Source organism: Sinohyriopsis cumingii, chromosome 4 (genome assembly GCF_028554795.1).
Source record: "Sinohyriopsis cumingii isolate HCF-2022 chromosome 4, ASM2855479v2, whole genome shotgun sequence".
NCBI classification, from domain to species: Eukaryota; Metazoa; Mollusca; class Bivalvia; order Unionida; family Unionidae; genus Sinohyriopsis; species Sinohyriopsis cumingii.
This window is the reverse complement of record NC_142964.1, coordinates 83339082-83360879: the sequence shown is the minus strand read 5'-3', so window position 1 is coordinate 83360879 and position 21798 is coordinate 83339082. Positions and strand designations below refer to the sequence as shown.

The window sequence follows — 21798 nt, the reverse complement described above, 5'->3', positions numbered from 1 at the left end:
GAAATGCTTTAATAGTCTCCAGACTTTTAATGGCAGTAGCAAAGTTTGGAGGCAGGGTAGACAAATCGTTGGTAGACTCCTCCACATCCTCTGGATCTGAATCCTTTTCTTCTTGCTGGACGTTTGAACAGATATCAGCATCTGTTTTTTCTTCATCAGTAAGAAGGTGTTCATCCACCATCACATAGCAATCGAAATCATCCAGTGCCATAGTGGGTGGCATAAAAACCTCAGTGCTGTTGTCATCAGTAACATCTTCAGTGAATGTGGTGTTTTTGACAAAACTTGCACGTCGATTACAGTTGGCGATGGTTGCTCCTGAAATTTGATTCCACACCTCTCTCTGTAGATGCAAGCCATCCAGTAAACTCAGTTTTTTCGCCAATTCTGCAGCACACCCTTCACTTCCATTGTCGATGATGTTAACAACTTGACGAACACTAGTGATCAGTATTGCTTCTTGAAGTTAGCAATGATGCCTTGATCCATCAGTTGAATCAATGATGTAGTGTTGGGGGTAGAAAGAATAGTTTGACATTTATCAAGCGAAGATTATCACTGTGAGCAGCACAATTGTTGCACAACATGAGAATCTTGTATTTTCTGCTTCGCATCTGTTTATCGATTTTCTTAAGCCATTCTTGCCATATGTCCCCTGTCATCCACACATTTTTATTTGCTTCGTATGGTACCGGTAATGTTTTAATGTTCTTAAAACAACAGGGATTTTTACTTTTGCCAATCACTAGTGGCTCTAGTTTTTCGCTCCCATCCATGTCAGCTGCAAGCTTCAGAGTCACCCGATCTTTCGCAACTTTAGCCATGGATACATCAGCACCTTTAAATGAAAGTGTTCCATCTGAGATAGCTCTCCAATAAAGCCCAGTCTCATTAGCATTGAGAATGTCAGCTGGTTCATAATCTTTGATCAAGTCTGGCAGAACATCTGTATCCATTGTTCAGCAGCAAAGTCATCAGCATCCTGTTTCTCCCCATGCTGCTTCTTGAACTTTAAAGAATTGCGTTCTTTCCATCTCTCTAGCCAGCCATTTGTTGCCTTAAAATCCATAATGCCTAAGCCCTGTGCTAGTCCATCTGCTTTTTCTAGCAATAGTGGGACGCTGATAGATACCTGTCGACTCCTTGCTTGGTTGAACCATCACAACAGGGCTTCCTCGACATTTTCTCCTTTTCCTGCCTTTAGACGCTTTCTGTTAGTATTGCTGTTACTCCGCCACTTTTCAAGAATCTTTTCCTTATTTTTCAGAATTCTCAATATTACACTTTGGTTAACAACTAACAACTGTGCAATCGACAACTGATTTTCTTTATTATCTAACTTCTTTATCACTTCCACTCCATCAGCCAATGATAACGTCTTACATGTGCGCTTAGCCATATTAGATTTGGTCAATGGGTTGAATTCACATTGCTTTCTTCAGGAGTTGTACAAGAAACTTGATCCAATGCAGGGTTAGGACTAGGCCGCCAGCCAACTAGGAATTTGTGCTAACCACTGAGATTACTGTGACTAAAAACTCATCAGGTGATCATCTGGCTGCTGCCAGCTGGCAATAATTTCTAGCTCTAGAGCCAGTGCACCTGCATTAATAACGTCTTAGCTGATGAGTGCAGAGATTGGCTGGGCACCAGTCTACAATTTTCTACGATCTGTGGGATAGCAGTCTACACATATATAGCCTTGACCTCCACTTTAGATGCCTGGACCATGTTTATGCAATTAAGCAGTGTCAAATATGTATAAAGTCAATGGTTGAGACTAGCAAATTGTATGCAATTAAACAATGTATGCATTTAACCGATATGCATTTATCCAATATTGATTACTTTGCATATTGATGAAGCAAAAATTGGACCATAATTTTGCTATGCACTTAAGAGATCTATGCAGTTAAGCGATATGCATTTAAGTGGAGTCAACTGTAATTGCAAATAGTTATAAAAATAATAATGAATATCCAAAATAAAATATCTCCAGTATTTTTGTAGGAAAATTTATTTTTATTATATACTAGACTTGCTGAGGAATCAAAGCATAGATGATTAAATTTACTCTTCAGAATAACACCCTACCTGCATCCTTTTCATAAATTCACCTCACTTTCATAGATTGATAATACAAATATGAGTGACTTAAGAGAGCAGTAGGATTGGGTTTACCTAGTCTGTCACAGTAAATTACATTACTGATATTTTGCAAACTATTTGACCCTTTCTGAAACAAAGCAAGTCTGATTCAGCAATGCGTTACAGCTGGTATATCATTGCTGTCAAGGAAGTTATGGGGAAGAGAGATGCATATGATATCAAGTCAGATTTCTTAAGTAAAAATTAATTTCCATGTATGAAATGTAATGCAGTTTCAGTTTTTTGTTCTAGCTAGGAAAGTGCTAATATTTTAGCTGCTGCATGTGTATAACTTCTATATGAGAAAATATAAGGATATTGTTTTCATATGTGAAAATACAGGATAAAAAAATATGAAAATTATTTCACTAATAAGTTTCTATATTTCACATGTAAGTATATAATAAAACTTATATTTCAAAATTATAACCATAGTTAATGTCCTAAAATCTTAAAATGCACAACGGTTTCATTTTGTGTAACTTCAAATTTTTCAACACTTATTGGATAATTTTTAAGTGGACATATCTTGGAATATGTTTTTATTGCATGAGAAAATATAAGGATATTGTTTTCATATGTGAAAATACAGGATAAACAAATATGAAAATTATTTCCCTAATAAGTTTCTATATTTCACACTTAAGTATATAATAAAACTTAATTTTCAAAATTATAACCATATTTAATATCTTAAAATCTTAAAGTGCAAAACTATTTCCTTTTGTATAACTTCTAATTTTTCAACACTTATTGAATAATTTTAAAGCGGACATATCTTGGAATATGTTTTTATTGCTAAAAGTGCAAGTGTAGAATAAATATGTTTCCTATAGAATGTAAACATATATTAAATCGAACTTTAATTGATCACATTTATAGAAGAAAACAGTAGAACATGATTTTCTTAGGACTTACTTAAAGTAATTTTGATATGCAGATTGCAGTACATACCATTTCTTGAAGTCTTATGCTTTAAAGCTGTACCAGGAAAAGTGGGTGTCAGGAGGCACTTATATTCAGTTACATTAGGGATGGGTGTTGTGCTTTTTCAGACTCTTCCTTATTTCTTGAACAGCTTCTATTATGAATACTGGCAAAGCCTGTATAGTATATCAGCTGTATGATGTATTTTGAAATTTGTACCTGATATCTGGGTGCATTAAAGCCTGAACCATCTGTATAATTTTGAAATTTATACCTGATATCTGGGTGCATTAAAGCCTAAACCATCTGTATAATGTATTTTGAAATTCATACCTGATATATGATTGCATCAAAGCCCAAACCATCTATATACAGTTACAGTATATTTGTAAATTTATACCTGATATTCAGGTGCACCGTTGATGTAAAGAATGGCGTTGGTAAACTGCTGAGCTTTGTGAATGCAGTGAAGCGTCTGGCTGATATACGAGACACTGTGTGGGAGCAATTATCTCAGGTATTAATTATTATATTTTCCCATTACTTCACAGAGGCATAGATTTGAACTCTCTCTTCATGACCCATTGACCAATGCAAAACCCTTTGTTCTTGATCTTCCTCGTTTTCACAGGTTATTAATGGAAGCTCCATGTTTTTACCTTCTCCAAAGATGCACTCACGGATACAGTGTACAGTGATCACTCAATTTAACATACATCAGTATAACATGGTTATAACACAGGTATGGGCATGGATCCTACCTTTTAGATAAATTTAGTATAGGTATTGAACCTATGTCAGTACAAGTTGACAACTCTTAACAGTGTTATTTTGAGGAAATACTGTATTGGCCCTTGATTCTAAAACATTAAAAGAAACCCCTTTCCTTGACTTATGTCACACAGCATTAATGAAAACATAATGTCCTTGACCTTCCAAGGTGCACTAAGGGAAACACCTTGTCTTTGACTGAATGTATTTGATCCCCATTTCAGGGGCACTAGTGGGAGTACTTGGACATTTTGTCAGAGGCAGTTACAGAGGGCATTTTCTTGATTATTTTCCAATGATCTGAACTTTTATGTTTGCAGACTATTTGGATATATCTTGATAATTACAGGTGTTCCAGTTTTTGAGATTTTGAATGTTAATGATAATGATTATAAGCTTATAACCACTTTTGTGATTTGTGATGATCATGAATTTCTAAAGCTGAAAATGTGTTACATTAGTTTTATATAGAACACTTATCTTGAAGGACACTTTCAATCTAAGGGTCACAAGATAAACCTTCTCTTTATGACCTTCAAGAATACAAATGAAACATTTGCATATCATGGGAAAATTTTAAAAATTTACAGTGGACAAAATATGTCCCCAAATGTTCATTTAACTGTATAGAAGGACACCACCTTACATGGAAATACAAATGGTTAATGGCAAACTTTGTCATAGAAAATGTCTATTTTGTACATGCTTACCTATTCATCATACAAATATATTTTGTTTGATTTGGAGTTAGTACATTGAATTGGTTTTGTTTATTGTTTTTAGTTCTGCTGGTCATAGGCCAGAAGGGCTTATGGGATGGTCTGTTGTCTGTTGTCTGTCATCTGTCGGGGCCCCGAGTGGCCGAGTGGTCTAAAGCGCTCTCCGTGGGTTGGTGGTTCTTTCTGGGGTTTTCCCAGGTTCTTCCTCCACCATTAATACTGGCCGCCATGTATAGCCTATCGTGTGCTGAAAAATGGTGTTAAACCATACAACAACAACAACAACAACTGTCATCTATCATCTTTGTCCACTAGTTTGTTATTGCTACTCCTCCTGAACTAATTGGAAGATTGCCATGAAACTTTACAGAAACATTCATCCCATGTTGTAGTTTTTCCTAAAGGAGAATGGTTTAACTTGGACATTTGATATGGCCACCACATTAAAAATCTTGTCATCATTACTACTCCTGAATGAATGGTCATATCAACATGAGGTTTTGTTATAATGTCTAATTAATCCAGAATGAAAATAGTGCCAATCTGATGTCGAATATGGCCACCATAATGGCCATATTGAAAATGTTATTATTGATTCTCCTGAATGGAAAGTCATTGACATGGGATTTTCACCAAGACTTCCTGTCAGGCAGTTTTCACTAGAAGTCGTCTGATTATGTTGAAATGGTTTTAAATGAAAATGGCACTGATCTGATGGCTAATATGGCTGCCACAGTGGCCATCTTGAAAATCTTCCTATAGCTACTTCTCCAGAAAAATTTATGTCTAATGAGTCATAATTAAAATTGTTCCTATCTGATAGTGAATATGACCCCCCCCCCCAGCAGCCATAATGAAAATCTTGCTACTTCCTCTAAATATATGTTCATTTCAACAAGGAGTTTTCACTGAAAGACTTTTTATGATGTATTGTTGGTCATTAATGAAAATAGTGCACATCTGTTGTCTAATATGGTTGCCACAGTGGGTACCTTGAAAATCTTCATATGGCTACATCTCGAGAATGAAATATAATAATATCTGATATGGCTGCCACAGTGGGTACCTTGAAAATCTTCATATGGCTACATCTCAAAAATGAAATATAATATCTGATATGGCTGCCACAGTGGGTACCTTGAAAATCTTCATATGGCTACATCTCGAGAATGAAATATAATAATATCTGATATGGCTGCCACAGTGGGTACCTTGAAAATCTTCATATGGCTACATCTCGAGAATGAAATATAATAATATCTGATATGGCTGCCACAGTGGGTACCTTGAAAATCTTCATATGGCTACATCTCGAGAATGAAATATAATAATATCTGATATGGCTACCACAGTGGGTACCTTGAAAATCTTCCTATGGCTACATCTGAATGAAATATAATAACTGCTATGGGGTTTTCACTAGATAATTTTTATGATGTCTAGTTGGTCCTAAATGAAAATGGTGCTGATCTGATGTCCATTATGGCTACCACATTGGGCATCTTGAATATTTTGTTATTCCTAATCCTCCTGAATGAAAAATAATAATGCCATGGTTTCTTTTACCAGAAGATTCTTTATGATGTCTAGCTATTCCTCAGTGAAACTGGTTCCAATCAGATATCCAATACCATCTTGAAAATCTTGTTAACAGTACTCGTTCTCAATGAATATGGTCACATGAACAAGGGGTTTTGGCTAAAAGACTTCTTACGATGTCTGGTTAGTCTTGAATGAAATTGGTACCAATCTGGCATCTGATATGTCCCCCACAGCAGCTAATTTGAAAATCTTATAATGCCTGAAGAACATCAGAGATGGTTTTAACACTCAGCAGTTAAAAAAAGTTATGGTCTTTAGTTGAATATCTGGAAAAAATTTCAGCTAGTAGAGCATCAGTCCCTTCAAGGGTCTCTTGCTTTACTTGAAACTGAAAACAACATTTCTTGTTGTTTTCTATAGACTGTATTATAGACCCATCTCCATCACGAGGATTGGGGTAGTATGTGAGGGTTTTCCATTGAAACATTCCCCTGGGGGAAGGCACATTCAAAAATGGGTGACCACCCATAGAAGTTATTTTTTCCATACCGCCACCAGTCATAGAAGTGAATTTTGGACACCCATGCCCATGCTTAGAAGCAAATTTCAGGAATTCATGACCATGCATACAAATTATTTTTATAGAAGTGAATTATATATTGATTGATTTTTATTATTGGTAACTTCAATAGCAGTATTAAACTTAATAGTCAGAAATAAACTGTAATGGATCTAATTAATATTTATAATTAAAGATAATATGATAAATATAAAATATTTTGTGAATATTAATAATAAAATGAGTTGTTCATTTTTGATCATCCAGGTATTTGTGATTTTCAAGTTTAAGGATAAAACATTGTCTTGACAGTTTATTTGGATTAAAAACCAATATTTACATGGTTTAAGATCAATATGTTTAAAAGAACCTAAATAATAGTACCCAGAAATTATATATGAAATTTGATAGCAGGGCCATACATGTAAGTTTTAAAAAGTATATTCAAGTTAGACAAGGTAATGCATTTTTTATATGAAGGGATGAAAGAAATATTAAAACCACAAGATGCCTGAATTACTTTTATTTTCAGTAAACATGGAGAATGTTCCCCAACAGACTGTGAACATGCAACTTTAATTGTCTTAAATAAAGATGACACATGTCTCATATCACACCTTTTACACACAGTATCATTAGATACTCTGCCAACCCATTTGAAGTTTTTACATGTTTATATGTTTAAACAAACATTACAAAATAGAAACATTACCATACTTTATATATATATATATATATATATATATATATATATATATATATATATATATATATATATATATATATATATATATATATATATATATATATATATATATATATATATATATAAGGTTGTTGTCTTTCCCAGACATTATTGTTGTATCTTGTCTTAATTTGTCAACTATTTACACCTGTAAAATTTCTGCAATTTTCAACCACACAGAACTCATTGGATCCGCAGACGCATGTAGTTTAGAAACCCAAAACAATTCCACAAAACAGTTTTCCCATGACAAAGAGTAATATTTTGAAATATGGTAGTTTTTCATGAGGTTGACATATTTGTAGAACCACAAAAACCATTGTTTTCACAGTGATTTGTGAATAGTTTGTCCAATTTTCAATAATTTATCATTTCAAATCTAAACTTTAACTCGTGTGAAACATTTAGACACCACTTGCTGTCTTCAAATCAGGGCCTCGAGTGGTCAAGTGGTCTAAAGCGCTCTCCGTTACAGATCACTACAATCTCACCTCTGTCTGTGTGGGTTCAAGTCTGGGATTCAGCCAATGTGGGTATGTGAAAAAGCTTGCCAGTAGCTTCTCGTGGGTCGGTGGTTCTTCCTGTGGTTTTCCCTGGTTCTTCCTCCACCATTAATACTGGCTGCCATGCATAGCCTATCGTGTGCTGAAAAATGGCATTAAACCCCACAACAACAACAACAACAACAACAGCAACAACTGTCTTCAAATCAGTGAGAATGCAGAGATATTGTTTTAGAGGAGATATTTCAAAACACATGACTTTTCTATGAATGTTTACATTAACTGGCTGAAATTGGTCTTTTCTCTTACAACTCACAGCAGATTCAAGTAACAGTGAATTATTTATGGAGAGTACCAAATTATTTGGCCAGCCAATGGCAAATCCACAGTGAATAATAAGATAAGAACAACATGCTGAGAATCAGTCCATTTCTGGCTTACATAGAAAAGTGAGTTTTTAAGTAGTTCCTCTAAAATGACAGTATCTTGACATTCTGACAGTAAATGGTGTCTAAATTAAATGTTCCTTTTCAGTTAAAGTTCAGATGTCAAATTATTAGTTATTGTAAATTTGGCAGTTATTTACAAGTCACTGTGAAACTCGTGTATTTTTTTCTTTTCTATAAAATATGTTGACCTTGTGAAAAGCAATGAAAAAAGACTGTTTTCAAGATATTTGTTTTTGCCACATGAAAACATCTTAAACTAATGCATCTGTGGATCAAACAAGCCCAGTATGGCTGAAAATTGTTGAAATCTGACAGGCCTAATAGTTGAACAATTAAGAGAAGTACAACAATAATGCTTGAGAAGAAAACAACCTTGCATATATATATCATATCAGTATCTCAATTTTCTTTTTAAAAAAATATGTTTGAATATATATACATACATACAAAATATCAGGTGGGTGAAGTTGGTGGAGTGTCTAGCACTAATACTGAAGCCTGTGGATTTACAGATGCAATTTCAAAACTCAGTATTTTCTGGACACAGTTTTCAAAATATAAAGACTTTAATCAATATTCATTTCAAATTATGGGATATAATTCCCAAGGGCTGTTTACATGTAGGAGTGACTTTAGGCATAATCTTTTTTACCTGAATGTAAATTCCCAAGGGAATATATCCCATAATATGAAAACAATGTTGTTTAAGGATATATTGCATTTCTTTCCATTAATTTGAAGATAAACTTGGAGATTAACCATGCATGGCCATCCTCAAGGTAAAAATTTACACAGTTCACATAACACTGCACAAGATGAAAATTAGCTTAAATAGATTTTTAGCTAAAAGAAATAGTATTTCTAAAATCTGGCTAGTTGAAAAACTTTCTACTGGGATATAATTCCCACTAAGAATTATTACTTTTAATTCCATAAGAAATCTTTATAAATCACTGACAGAATTGCAGTATAAACTAATAAAGAGAAGGAAATAACTTCTTCAATAGAACACACAAGCTCTTTTCACTCATTTGTCTTTTTTTGTTTCTTGACTTACTGCAGCCAGAAAATCAGCTTTTCTTGTCCTTAATGAATGGACTTGTTGCTGAAAATGATCATGCAACAAGATCTTTTATTCTGGTACTATCAGTTTTTATAAAGGCGAATCCTTAAAACTATCAACAATTTTCTTTTGCTCCAGATTTCCTTTTTCTTTCTTCTTTATCTTCAAAATATATTTTACAATGTCCAGCACACTTGTACCTATCAAATTACTCACAGTTTCAATATTGTTTTCCAACTTGTCTGGATTATTTTCCATAAGAAATTTAATGTTTTGAGATGTCAAAAAAAAATCAGCAATTGAAACAAACTCTGATATACCATATTTGAGAGACAGTTCATCGATAATGTTTACAGCTTCCTCATGTGGTAAGTAATGAAATTCAGGTAAATGGCTGAGGTGGTGCTCTACAGTTTCGTATTTTGCATAGGGTTAGAATTTTAAAGAAAAAGAATTTCCCCGGCTTTCCTCACTGCTTATACTGGCTATTAAAAAGAGATCTTGTATAACTTAGGTATAGATCAAAGAACGTTTAATACCCTTTATTTTGGTGCATGATTGATGGGTGTAATATGGGTTATAGAGTATATAGCTTGGCCTTACTCCAGATGTGCACCTTTCAAAAAAGTGCTAACTCCACTTGGTCATTTTCACTTCCTGAACTTCAGAGGTAAATTGTATAAAAAAGAGCTGATAACTTTTTTTGCATTTTATATATTTGGTACTTTATTCATTGCACTTTCAGAAGCTGGTATTGTCTAGTCTGGCAAAATTCATTTTCCCTATTTTAATAGCTGCTACGGATAGTGTACTTTAGACTAATTCAGGCTGATTTTATGAGCGCAAGGGAGCAGTCATTTTAGTTAGCAATGTGCTTAGATCATGTACAATTTCCAAAAGTACAATATCCAAAGAAATGTCAGCCACATTACATAAAAGTAGCATAGAGGTATTCCAACATTCTCTCCAATGTACATGTTTTAAATGCAAACAACTTCACCTTACATACGTCCCTCTCTCAAAAGTACATAATAACTGGTGAGCGCCCCCTGATGTCTAGGATTGGTTGAATTTTATATCTGGTAATTGTGGATCCATCATTTGGTCTGTAAGTTGCAAAACTGTAGTGAGATAACACTGAAGATGTGGGGTCAGTCATGTAGTGGTACAGAAATATATCACCTTTGCTATATCCTCTAAGATGTGGGGTCAGTCATGTAGTAGTACAGAAATGTAGCACCTTTTGCTATATCCTCTAAGATGTGGGGTCAGTCATGTAGTGGAACAGAAATGTAGCACCTTTTGGTATATCCTCTACATTGTGGGGTCAGTCATGTAGTGGAACAGAAATGTAGCACCTTTTGGTATATCCTCTACATTGTGGGGTCAGTCATGTAGTGGAACAGAAATGTAGCACCTTTTGGTATATCCTCTACATTGCGGGGTCAGTCATGTAGTGGAACAGAAATGTAGCACCCTTTGCTATATCCTCTAAGATGTTGGGTCAGTCATGTAGTGGAACAGAAATGTAGCACCTTTTGCTATATCCTCTAAGATGTTGGGTCAGTCATGTAGTGGAACAGAAATGTAGCACCTTTTGGTATATCCTCTAAGATGTTGGGTCAGTCATGTAGTGGAACAGAAATGTAGCACCTTTTGCTATATCCTCTAAGATGTTGGGTCAGTCATGTAGTGGAACAGAAATGTAGCACCTTTTGGTATATCCTCTAAAATGTGGGGTCAGTCATGTAGTGGTACAGAAATATGGCACCTTTTGCTATATCCTCTACGTTGTGGGGTCAGTCATGTAGTGGTACAGAAATGTAGCACCTTTTGCTATATCCTCTACGAGTTCATACATCTTACATAGTTTTGACCATATTTCTCCACTTGGTTTTACAAGAAAGTTATACAACTGTCGATGTTCTGTTCTGTCCCTTTCTAAAAACTTTTTTATTTTCCATTTGTCATTATGGTTCAAGACCCATTTTTCCGTATCTGGTGGACTAGGAGCATCCAGTTTGTCTTTAGAGTATGGGACACCTTGAATTCGCTGTATAGCATCTTTTCTGGCATGTTCCATATTTTCTCAAAATTTATCTACATCAAACACTCCAACATCATCAAACTCATCTAGATATACATGTTTCGATGAAATCATGCCTCCCTGGCTTAATGCATGGTTTTCTGCATTATATACTTGTTCATCACTTTGGTATTTTGAAGCACCTTCTGCCAAGCTCTGACATTTATATTTATCAAGGTCTAGTAGATACCTTATCAAAACTGAGCAGAATTGGGTTATTTTATTTCTTGGTCTTACATCACCTCCTCCATCCACAGTGACTAGAATTTGAGACACTGACTTATTGTGTTCATTTACGAAATGGTGTTTATACCTTTCCATTGACATCAGGTGTAACATTTCATTCATATGTCTGAATGCAGTTATGTGTTCAAAGAAATGAATTTTGACAACAGAGGCCCCACTTCCACTTAAACATGTTTTTGAGACACTAATAGTTCCAGTTCTTGAATGCAGATGAAGTTCCAAGTCAACTGTTGCAACTTTAACAAACTGGTAAGTTGTAATAGAAAGTGCTCTGTTTGAATCTTTCTCCCAATGATGATCACTGTACTGTACTCTGATCCAAGATTTAGATGGGCGTTGGACGACTTCAACATCTGTGTGCACCAGTGCTTTGTCATCTCTTGCTAAGATGCAATATTGTTGCATTGATCTGAGTGAATATTGCAAATCTGCCATGGCATAATGAATATTTATTGATAGATGAGCAGTAATATCTCTGGTAGCCTTCCGTAGAGAGATCCCTGGATTAATGCTCTTCCCTTCATGGTGTCGTTTAGCCTATAAAGATTTAGATCTGAAGTTTTCAGTGTAGGTGTATGCTGTTGATAAGGCTGTCAGTGTAGGTGTATGCTGTTGATAAAGCTGTCAGTGTATGTGTATGCTGTTGATATGGTTATTGGATTACTGAAAACCTGATTCAAAATACTGATGGCTCTTGACACATCAAGCCAGGACTTTTCTCCAATAAACAATGTTTTACAAATTAATCTTGGGTGTGACTTAAGTCCTAAACCTGTGCTATCAAATAATGATAACAAACATGATGTCAGCTCAGGATATTCTTCTACAATTGATGGTCGGCCTGACCCAGGCAATTTAGTTGGCATTTCACGTTTGCACTTTTTAGCCTGATATGCAGTATCTGAACATTGAGTGATCTCTTCATTTCGTTTAATTTTTGCTGTTGTTGTGCTGCAAAGTCCTCTTGTCAAATTTCAGTTCACTATGCTTTGAAAGATATGAAGCACTAGTAATAATAGTTAATACAAATTTCAGTTCACTATGCATTGAAAGATACGAAGCACTAGTAATAATAGTTAATACAAATTTCAGTTCACTATGCTTTGAAAGATACGAAGCACTAGTAATAATAGTTAATACAAATTTTAAAAGCTTTTTATCTTTTTGTGTGGTTGCAAACCTAAGAGCTGGCTTAATGAAATGCTGAACACACTTCATGGTTTCTTCTTTGACCAATTTATTCTTACATGGACATTCAAGTTCACTGATGAAGCATCCCCATTCTGTAGAGAGTCATTTTGTTAAGTTATCTGTGGTCCAAATTTACTCAATTTGTAGGTAGATTACAAAGAAACAAATCTCTTGCATCAGTACTTTTATGTACATATGGAGGTGTACATTTTAAATTACTGTATTCACTTCTGCAGTACCTAGCATAGAGATGATGATCCCAAGCTTCTTGGAAAAAAATGACCAACATTTCTATTACAAAATCTGCTACTTTATGCCATATGATTTAATATGACTTGAAACAGCATTTTTGTTATTGTTAGTTTCAGTTTTCAAATGATGTAAAGCCTCTTCCCATGTTTTGTGGTTGCCTGAAGTATTTAAATCATACCACATACTATTGTTTATACATTTTGCTCTTCTTTCTGTTCTTGCCAAATTCAAATTTTTGTTTTTCATCTTTGATAACTGGAGTTCATTTCCATTATATCTGTTTAATTTGTGGTGTTCCAAAAGTGTTTGATGTAGATCATTCAGTTTTTTGTAATTATTTGAGTAATTTCTCCATAGGATGAACTGGAGTTTATTACAGCAGGGTAGTATTCAACTAACCACTGTGGTGAAGTATCAGATGGCAAAAAGGCAATGGCAGCTCTTGTGCCAGGTTTCACAAGAATTTCTTTATACGCTAAGTTTGCACTGGAATAGTGCAGATGAGAGTCTAGCAAGAGCTGATTGCCCTTCTCATTTATTAGCACAACAAAAGTGAGGTTTGGCTTCAAGGTAAATAACATTGACTGACACTTATTCTTTTTCATGCTGTTTAAGTAAAGCTCTGTAGCAAGCTGAACAGGAGATTTGGGAACAGCTCCAGGAGTGGTTGGCTACCATGTTTCAGCTGCAATCTCAAGTAGTGTATCCACCTTAAGTTCTCTAATTGCTTCATGTACTCTAAGGGGTCCTTAAAAGGTCAATGAAGTCGCGTGAGAAACTGCATAATCCGGTTTATTTTAAGGTTTTTTTTTTTGGGAAGCACATGCTTGTCATAAAAATAGTTCAAACCAGTCAAATGGAAGCTAAGTTTGTGGAGTTTCAAATGTACGATTTTCAAACTTAATTCTGAAGCTGAAGAATGTCTCAACCTTGTATCTGTCTGTGGTCAAGTTCTCACCTCTAAAATTAGCCACAGCTGACTCCATGCCGACCGAAGTCAGCCATATCCCCACATCTTCGACAGACCACATGTTGTATTGTGTTTCTGTTGCCAGTTTTTGTCATTTTCTAAATATTTGGCTGCAGCACCCATACCATATATGGCTACATCTGAAAACTTTTGGAGATCCACATTCTGATTGTTTCCATATTTACGTTACACTTCATCGGAAATTGTCAATTTAGTTTTTCTTTTCCCTGAAATTCCATGAATAATGATGAGTAATCCACAGTGACGTTATTTTTGTTAAAAAGGAGGGGGGCGGACAGAAGAGAAAACAAACACAATGGTGCCATGACAGAAAAATATTATTAAAATGGAACAGGCAACACCGATAGAAGCATTTTTTCTTTTGATATGACATGGCACAGAAGTGATTATTGTTTATTGATGACCATGCATAGAAGTTTTTTTTTTGCCATCCGTGGGGTAGTGGTATGTTTATATGGAATAGCCCTGAGTGATATGGGGTATATTTATGTCAGAAAATAATTCACCATGCCTATAGTGTTTAACAACTTGAGTTTTGTTGTACAGCCTTCCATATATAAAACTTCCTTTCTGTAAAGAACATCATAAATGAAAATGTTTATCTGTGAGACTTTCCTTTAAAGGTGCTTTTTAGTATATAGTGTTTTGATCTAAGTTGCATTTAATCTGATTCATCTAATATAGGAACAATATAATGTTTTAGGACCCAAATTTATTCAAGTGGGATGAGGTATGTCAGCGGATACTGGACAGGTCTCTATCCGTGTGGACGGACCTTCTGCGCCCTCTGTTTTATGATCGTGTTAAGGTAAGTTGTACATAATTTGACTTGGTTGTACCAGTTATGCTCTTTTTTAAATGATATATTAAAGTACACTACATTTTAGATGGAAAAACAAATATTCTTAGATCCTTTATATATGTATATGTCTTTGTCTTTATGTTGTTACTTCTGCAAACAGGTGATATTTCATTGTCTGTTTCATCTTGCAAATACACAGTTTTATGACTCGTTTAGGATAATTGTTTTATATTAATGAGAATGTATTACAAAGCTGCAATGGACATAACGTCTACACTAATAAGTACACTTTCCTGTAGAAAAACTTGATTAAAGCACACTTTTGAGCTAATGTGTCTTCATTCTAATATGCCTTTTAAGATGGAGACAGCAGTTACAGTCTGACTACATTATAATTTTCTTGGATACCAAACTATTCATTCCTTGTGTATCATTAAAGTTATTCATTCCTTAATTCCATTTATGATACGCTGAATATTATAGGACAAGTGGGATTGATATGTGGAACCCAAGTTACACTGATTATGAATTCTGTATTGGCAGCAGGCATTTATAATGCTGTATGCTGATTGAAAGTTGCACTGGAAATTGTTATTAACTCATGTCAGTCACACCCTTCTTCATATAATTACAAATGGTCTGTAATTAACACGTGACATTTTTGCCAGAAACATATTTTTGTTTTCCAGTCTCTGATCCAATACCATCTAGATACTACTGCTGAGCTCACAAAAAGGCAGGTGGCTAAAGTTGTAACAGAGATGGCTTCAGTAGCAGATGGGTAATTGTTGCTTTTTGTTAGAAATTAAAAAATATATTTAACCACTGTAATTATAATACATTTCCTGCTCATAATGATATTATGAAGAAGCTTTGGTGTGTATAATACATACTTACTTTCAGGAGGGTGGGGCACATATTAGTGAAGAACAAAAAATAATAATGTTCTTCTGGGTTTATCTGATGAATGGCTGAAGGCATTAGAGCTGCCTACACATATCACATCCATTCTTTGTGAAATAATAAATCTATTGCATTGTAACTAAATTGTTATCTAGCCTTCTTATAGAATTAAGTAATAACTTAAAAAGCTAGGTATTCTTGTTTTTTTATTGCTTTATTTTAATGAACTTTTTTCATTTCACATAAATTTTTGCTTTTGTTCTGTGTCTTGATGGAAATACATTTACATGAGCCTGGAAGCTTGTTGTTTTACTCTGTTAAGTTTAGACCACTCCAGTGGCCTAGTGGTAAGAACATCCACCTCAGATGTGGTAAGTCGTGGGTTTGATCCCTAGCCAAGTCATACCAAAGACTTACAAAAATGGTACTTACAGCTGCCTTACTTGGCACTCAGCATTAAGAGGTTAGTGTTAGGACTGGTCTGCCTGGTGTCAGGATAATGTGACTGGGTAGGACATCATGCTACATGTCTGTGGCATGATGCCCCTTTGCTGGACCTCACTATAAACCGTCACACTGCAGACATCGTAGCGATATGACTGAAAAATCCAAATCACACACACACACAATGTCATGTTTATGTGAAAGCTGTGTGCATAGCACCACATTACAGTGGAACAGATAGTATTATCGTATCCATATATGTTCAGTATTCAGTAATTGTTGATCTAAGAAATTTTGTCTTCATTTATTAATTTCTTCATTTATGCTTGAGTTCAAAATATAATATTTTTAGAAAACTCAAACAGTGTTCTCATAAGATTCACATTTAAGAGACATCTTTTTCATAACTACAGTTTGTCATTTATGGTAACATTGATGCATGTTGTGGAACAAAATAATAAGTTAATGTATGAAATTGGCAAACACCTTTTCTTTGCTGGAAAATAAACTTGATACTGTTATTTTTCATCTGAAATCACTGTGTTCTTCTTGATTATACAATGATCACTGCTTCATTGACTCACTGTGGTCTTTTCATCTGAAATCACAGTATTTGATATTTCTTCATGAGTATACAATGAACACTGCTTCATTGACTCACTGTGGTCTTTTCAAGATAATCAGTGGTTAAAGCTTTGCTGTGCTAAATTTAATTACAATGCTTTGTCCAGGTAAAATGGAATGCATTTACTTTTCTTTGGAAAATAAACGTGGTTCTTTGTGGGATTTTTTTTCTCATATTGAACTGTAGTAGTTGATTCTTTTATATTTATATAGTGATAAGTACCTTACATGGTGTGGTGTTTTTAAAGGTAATCAGGGCTGGCTAAACCTATGATGTGCCAAACATAATTATGATGTACTGTATTGTTAAATTCTAGTTCGGACACAGATATAATTGAGAGGTGTCAAGATAGTCCAAATAAGTATAAATACAGGGTAAGAACTTTCACATAGCATTCTGTGATTGATCTTGAATTTGAATGAATATAGCCAGACAAAGTATTAACATGGGCACTGCAAGAAACTCATACACTGTGAAAGACAAATTAACCATCATTGCCTATGCAGAAGTTCATGTTAACATAGCCACTGAGAAGGCGTGCAGTGTAGGAGGGTCTTTTGTTAGGGACTGGAGAAGATGAGGACATAAGCAACTTTTAAAAAGATCAAAGGTCACTGATAGAGAAAAGATAAATAGTTTCTGCTAAAAAAATTCCAGATTTCCATCCTGTGCCATCAAGAAAGTTTGTTGATGGATTACACATTTTGGAATTTTGATGTAAAATATCAAGGTCACTGTGCCTAAAAGGAAACAAAAATAGTTTTTGGATAACAACTTTTAAAGCAACATAAGTTTACCAAAGTTTGTGGAGGGATGGTATTTAAGGTATGGAAGAGACCTGTTGATAATGGGGTCAAGGCTCAAAAGTCATTGTGACTTCAAGAAAAACTGACTTTGCAGCATATTTTTCTTCTAGAGTAAGTTCCCTTGACCAAATGTTTTGGATGGCTTGCACTTTAGACAATGAAGAAACCGATAAATTCATAGGTCTAGAAGTTAGAAGTCTTGGTCATGGTAAGTCGGATGTGAAAATAAAATGGGTTCTGCATGGTAATTCATTGAGACTGTTTGGTCAATAATGTACTGACTCATCCATGCCATACAAGTACTACATAGATGACTGTTAAACAATAGTGCAGGCATAATGTGCCATTCACTGTGCTGTTGTTTTCTGTTCTTGTCACTTCCATGTAACCCTGAACAATTATAAATGGACTTCTTTCAGGGAAAATATGCATGTTTGGTCTGCTGGTTCTGACATGGCTGATTCATAAGGTGACAGTTCACATTTGAATAAATAAATATGTGAGGTAGTGAATGAAAATTGAATTATATCTTAGAGTGTAGGTTGGATTTAATTTGGTGATTTACGTTTAATAAATAAACTAATATTTATTTGTTTTAAAATGACCATGATGGTTCAGCATGAAGCAGAAGGTGGTAACAGTATTTTACCAATTAATTTTATTCAGCATGACTCCAAAGAGAAGAGTAGAGTACTACACACATGTAGTAATCACTTAAAAATATACATGTTCTTCCCTATGTCACAAATTACCTTGGTCTGGTTGCATTAAAAATGGAGTGACTGTATACAGTAGCCCCCCTCTTGGATGGCCCCCCTGACCAGCGGCCACCCGCTTCTTGCGGCCAGAATCCCTTGGCACCAATGAGTTTGTATTCAGAAGTACCCCTCAAGAATGGCCACCCATCTAACGTGACCAGCGGCCAGCATATTAGTGTAAAAATGTAAAATGTTACCCTCACAAGCGGACACTTTTTTTCCCAATGTATCCAGAACCAATGATTAATTCATATCGTGACATAAGCTAAGTGATCAGATTATCTCTATTGTTGATACATGTCTCCCAATGTCAAGTTTCTGTTACTGAAAGAAGTGTTGACTAAAGTACATGTAACAGTAAGATTAATATTATGTCATTGTCTATAAAAGCTGACGTTTACAGGAAATGGGCTCAACAATGTTATGATAGAGTTTTGGGCTTCACACATCTGTTGAGTTCTTCTCTTTGATAATTACAGCTGGAGGTAATTGACAAGATCATAACAGGGACAGCATAGGCTAAAAATAGATTTTATGCATTAACACACAGAGGGAAATTAACCTTGAACAAAACAGAGTACCAGACAAAGACTGAAAAAATCATGTGACAAGACATTTATCGCTTCCTTTACGAAGAAGGCATTTCGTCCACTTGACAAAAGTTTCATCTGTATAATTAAATCACATACAGTTAGCAACATCTGAATAAATCATTACCAAACATTAACTTGTCATCATGTAAATGAAGATGTATTATTTTATAATAAAGTCATTTATTCTACTAGATGACATCGGGTGAGGTGGGGAGGGGGAATTTGCAGAACAATTTTATGCAGAAAAGACTCAAATAAAACAATTTTGTGTTGAAAAGACTCGAATAAACAACATCATAACCAATAAGGAGGTTATTCAGCAGCAGTGGGAAAATGGAGCAAATGGAAAGAGAATTATATATGTACCAAGATTTAAATGACATTTTTGAATGGTTAATGTGCACGACAATGATACCCGCTCACATATGATGCTTATGCCTAGAATAAGAACTTTGATTCTATATTCAGTTGAAATAAGTCTATTATTATAACAGGAAGAACGTTACTATTACTTCTCACAAAAAATTTAGTCCCCCCTCTGGAAAGGTCACCAGTCTTATAAGGCCACTTTCGTTGGTGCAGAAGGGGTGGCCATATAAGAGGGGGACCATTGTATATAAATTGTGTTGCAGATCCATGAAAGTCGAGTTTGACCTGTCCAGCTACATCTGGTCTGAGAGCCCAAGTGACATCCCCGCTTCAACAGCCTGGACTGTTGCTGCCAGTTTTGGTCTTCTGGAGGCTGGTGGGCTTATGATGAAGGCCAAGGCTTATACCCCAATTGTGCAAAGGTAATACTTAGTAGTGCAGTGTAAACACCATGTTACACTGTGCCAATATGAAAATGTCACAGGTTTTAATCTATAGGATCTGCTGTTATGAATCTGTAGCATCATTGCAATTTCTCCTTCAAATACATTTCCTGATCTTATTAACATTAGGAATAAATATTAGCTCTACTGCCTCTTGAATCCAACCCTTCCAATGATGAAAATTCATCTTTCTGTCAATATTATGTAGACAAAGGGCAATAACTCTTGCCTATTACCTCCCCTTGCTGCCTTCAGGTTGTGCCAATTTTAAGCTTTCACTGTAAACTGACAACATCACTGACTTTGCCTCCTGAACTCCATTGGAATTTTGTGCTACTTTTGATCCACACCAATGAGTTTCTTGTTATTTCTGGATATATTAATGAATATTCTACAGCTGGTATACATTATTTTTTAATTTTAACCATAATTATGTAAATTCTTGTACCTATGCAGACTTAGTTTTTTGTGTTCTCTGACCGTGTGGCTCTGCAACGCTACATTGTAATAGAATGTGTGAAAGTTTGTGTTTGTGCACAGTCTATTTACTTATCTCCTCTGGTATAGCGGGTGTCTCTTAGCATTTGTAATGCAGTTAATATGCATTTCTTGTTTTATTAATTTCTTTTGCATTTTAGAATTAAGTACAATGACTATGTAAGCTAAATGCAAGAATCCAAAGCAAGCAAGAGTCTCATGACTCAAGTCTTGCATGTACAAGTGTACATCATCAGCATGTGCATCAGTTGTTCTGAGAATACATGTTCAGCAGCTCTAAGGAAAGCTGCAAAAAAATGGAGTGAAATGAAAAATCAAAAGAACAAGAGTACTAATGTTTTGAACATTTCACCATATACTGAGCCTTTGGTCAGCCTGGTTGGATATGCCATTACATCTAGAGGAATGAAGGAAGCTGGGACTGGCCAATTTTTCCATGTCCCTCCATCTTTAGTTGAGAATTTTGATACTTTGGTGGAGTTTTCACCCAATTCTAAGCAGCTCAAGTGGTTAAGTCTCCCCCCATGACCAAGTATGACTTTTGGGCCTGCAAGTCCAAGCACATGTGGTTTATAAATGACTTGAATGACCATTTCCCAGTCCTTTTATCTTCTCTGTTTTATTCATGGCAAAGGAAAGAATGATCTCACTTATCTTTTACTTCATCTAGGTTTTTTGATCAATTGGGAAATCCCATCTTCGTCCATCTCATAAGTTCATCCATCTGGGTATGGATTTTCCCACCCACCTCAACCTGTTATATCTTCCCTAACTTTGAGTGGTCTAAATTGTCATCCTTCCAGAATCCATTTCCAACATGAAATTGATCACAGTCAGGGAGTTTCAGTGACATTCAAAATGGAGATGTCAGGCTCAGTCTACTACCTCTACATCCATCCGAACTAACTTGTCATCAGTCTCTATCAGACAGATGCATATTTTCACATTCCCATCCACCATCCTTACATAAATTCCCTCAGTTTACATACAGAGGAAATAATCAGTTGCATGCTTTCTCCCTGCTTGAATACAAGTCCATTGGCCTTTATCAAACTACTCCACTATATCCTATCCCTGTTCCATACAACTTCATCTATTTCCATGGTGTCATATTTGGACAACATCCTCCAGAAATATATGATCAGTTCCATTCAAGGCAAAGGAAAGAATGATCTCACTTATCTTTTACTTCATCTAGGTTTTCTGATCAATAGGGAAATCCCATCTTTGTCCATCTCATAAGTTCATCCTTCTGGGTATGAATTTTCCCACCCACCTCATCCTGGTACATCTTCTGTACCTTTGAGTGGTCCAAATTGTCATCCTTGCAGAATCCATTTCCAACATGAAATTGATCACAGTCAG

General features: G+C 35.2%; 1 protein-coding gene across 1 annotated transcript in view; it reads left to right on the top strand.

The window, feature by feature from the left end:
* LOC149801560 (conserved oligomeric Golgi complex subunit 1-like) overlaps nt 1–21798 on the top strand; it is a 106034-nt gene that overhangs the window by 35575 nt on the left and 48661 nt on the right. The window contains exons 14-17 of the mRNA XM_089955780.1: nt 3487–3592; nt 14896–15000; nt 15684–15775; nt 19756–19914. Coding sequence (XP_089811906.1) covers nt 3487–3592; nt 14896–15000; nt 15684–15775; nt 19756–19914 — 462 coding nt within the window. The remainder of the gene's footprint in view (nt 1–3486; nt 3593–14895; nt 15001–15683; nt 15776–19755; nt 19915–21798) is intronic.